The 2,400-nt window shown below is 37.8% G+C and overlaps 1 protein-coding gene across 1 annotated transcript; it reads left to right on the top strand.

Annotated features, from left to right (window-relative positions):
- Positions 1–838: 838 nt before the first annotated feature.
- On the top strand, positions 839–1,362 carry LOC131659521 (uncharacterized). The gene is made up of 2 exons (XM_058928702.1): positions 839–871; positions 955–1,362. Exons 1-2 carry the CDS (start codon positions 839–841, stop codon positions 1,360–1,362), a joined length of 441 nt encoding a protein of 146 aa, XP_058784685.1.
- The last annotated feature ends 1,038 nt before the right edge of the window (positions 1,363–2,400 follow it).

Below are 2,400 nucleotides of genomic sequence, written 5' to 3'. Positions count from 1 at the left end.
CCATGCCCTCATTCCATCATCCCATATTCATTTCAATACCTCTATTCTTTTATACACAAATTCATGTCCCAGTTTCTAGGTTTAACACACGACTCAGTTCCGATATCAATTTCTCTTAATAGAACATCACTTTCAGAAAATAGCATCTTAAATTCATCTCAAATTCATATTACTCATGGTAGATCCTCAATTTCCAGCAACAAATTAACACTAGCAATTTCAATGACCTATATCCCTAATTCCCACATACAATTATTCATAGGCCCCATTATAGGAAAAGAATCCCACCCTTACCTTATTCAATTTTAAGCAACTTGATGGGTCTCCGATTGCACTTCTGATTTGGCATCATGGATGGAAATCTCTAAGCTTTGTTCCTCTTATCCAAGATTCACCTCCTTCTCTTCAAATCTTCTTTTCCTCATTATGACACTACTCTTCTCATTCTCTAAAATCCTATTTAACATTCCAATTGGGATTAAGAGTTAGCACCCCTTCTTTATTATTCTTCATAACTCAATTTAGGCCCAATAAGTCCAATAACTCAAAATGACCAATATATAATTTTTAATAATATCCCATCGATATAATAATTTATTTGCCGACATAATTACTTATTCACCACAAAATAATTCTCAACCGATAAATTCTGAAAATAAAAATAAGAATATTTGATTATATACATAATTAAATGATCGGGGCGTTACAAACTTCTCTCGGAATTTTATCAACTTCCACGTTAAAGACAATGATAAAGGTGACTGGAGACTAACTTGTTATTATGGATATCCTGAAAGAAGCAGAAGGAAACTAGTCTGGGAGTTTCTGCGCGAAATACATGGCTCATCAAATTTACCGTGGTGTATCATCGGTGATTTTAACGATATGTTATCTCAAGCTGACAAAGTGGGACTGCATCCTCATCTTAACTAGTTATGTGGCGGTTTTCGGTAGGTGATTAATGATTGCAACTTGGTCGATATCCCGATTGAAGGGTATCAATTTACATGGGTGAAGAGTAGAGGTACTGAGCATATGATCGAGGAGAGGTTGGATAGAGCGTTAACTGATACAGATTGGCTTCAATTGTTTCCTAATGCTAAACTTTTGAATCTAATCGCATCTCACTCGGATCATAGCCTCATTATGCTTGATTGCGAACCTAAGCCACATGTAAAGCGTAAATTTACGTTTCGTTTTGAAAATAAGTGGCTGAGCGAGGACGGTATTAAGAAAATAGCGCAAGATGGTTGGAAGGTGGGAGAGGTTCTGGAAGTAGAAAACCGTATTGCCATGTGTCCAGACAACTTGGGTGATTGGGATAGAAATCGAGGTCGGGAGGAGAGGCTGGAAATGGTGTGATGTAAGGAAACGATGGAGCGGTGTAGGGGCTGTCACAATCAGGTCGAAATAAAAGCTTTTCTTGAGGAGCAAAATCAGTACAATAAAAGGCTAATTCAGGAAGATATGTATTGGAGGCAGAGAGCAAAGATGCATTGGTTGAATAATGGGGACCTCAATACCAAATTTTTTCATCAGTATGCTACTGTAAGAAGGAAGTATAAGAAAATTGATAAATTAATTATAGAAGATGGGATTGCTATAGAGGATCAGGAACGATGTTACTTTCTGCTGGCAGTGATGGATACGAATATTTGCTTGTTGCCTAAATTTCTGCAACCGATTAACATGAAAGATTACCAGCCTATCTCCTTATGTAAAGTGATCTATAAGGTGGTTTCAAAAGTTATTGCGAATCGTATGAAATATGTATTGGAGAAGTGTGTCTCCGAGGAACAAGCGGCATTTGTGGAGGGTCGTTCTATCCTACATAATGCCATGATTTCAAATGAGATTATTCACTATCTGAAGAGAAGGACGAAAGGCAATAAAGCATATTTGGCCCTTAAGATCGACATAAGTAAAGCGTATGACAGAGTTGACTAGGGATTCTTAAAAGGAATGCTTGTTAAGATGGGTTTTGTGAATAGATGGATTTGTTGGTTGATGATGTGTGTCACCTCAGTGCACTATAATATTCTAGTGAATTCGGAAAGTGTCGGACCTATTGAACCAGGAAGCGAATTGCGTCAAGGAGACCCACTGTCTCCCTACCTTTTTATTCTTGCATCAGAAGGTATATTGGTCCTCATTAAGGACTCGGTGAAAAGAGGCGACATCCACGATGTTCAGATATGCAGAGGCGCACCCAGTGTGTCCTATCTGCTTTTTGCTGACGAATGTTTTCTATTTTGCAGGCCCAATTTTTCGAAGGTACATAATCTTATGAATTTGCTAAAAAATTTATGCGGAGACATCAGGTCAAGAGCTTAATATAACAAAGTCCGAAGTTTTCTTCAGTAATAACTTAAGCAATCTGGCCAAAGAGGATCTAGCTGG

Source organism: Vicia villosa, linkage group LG3 (assembly GCF_029867415.1).
Source record: "Vicia villosa cultivar HV-30 ecotype Madison, WI linkage group LG3, Vvil1.0, whole genome shotgun sequence".
Lineage (NCBI taxonomy): Eukaryota > Viridiplantae > Streptophyta > Magnoliopsida > Fabales > Fabaceae > Vicia > Vicia villosa.
The sequence above is the reverse complement of the archived record's forward strand: the minus strand, read 5'-3'. Positions and strand labels throughout refer to the sequence as shown.

Coding starts and splice junctions, on each gene's coding strand:
- LOC131659521 (XM_058928702.1), top strand. CDS start 839: ATGGCTCATCAAATTTACCGTGGTGTATCATCG. Junction 872..954: donor TTTACCGTGGTGTATCATCG/GTGATTTTAACG, acceptor GGTTTTCGGTAG/GTGATTAATGATTGCAACTT.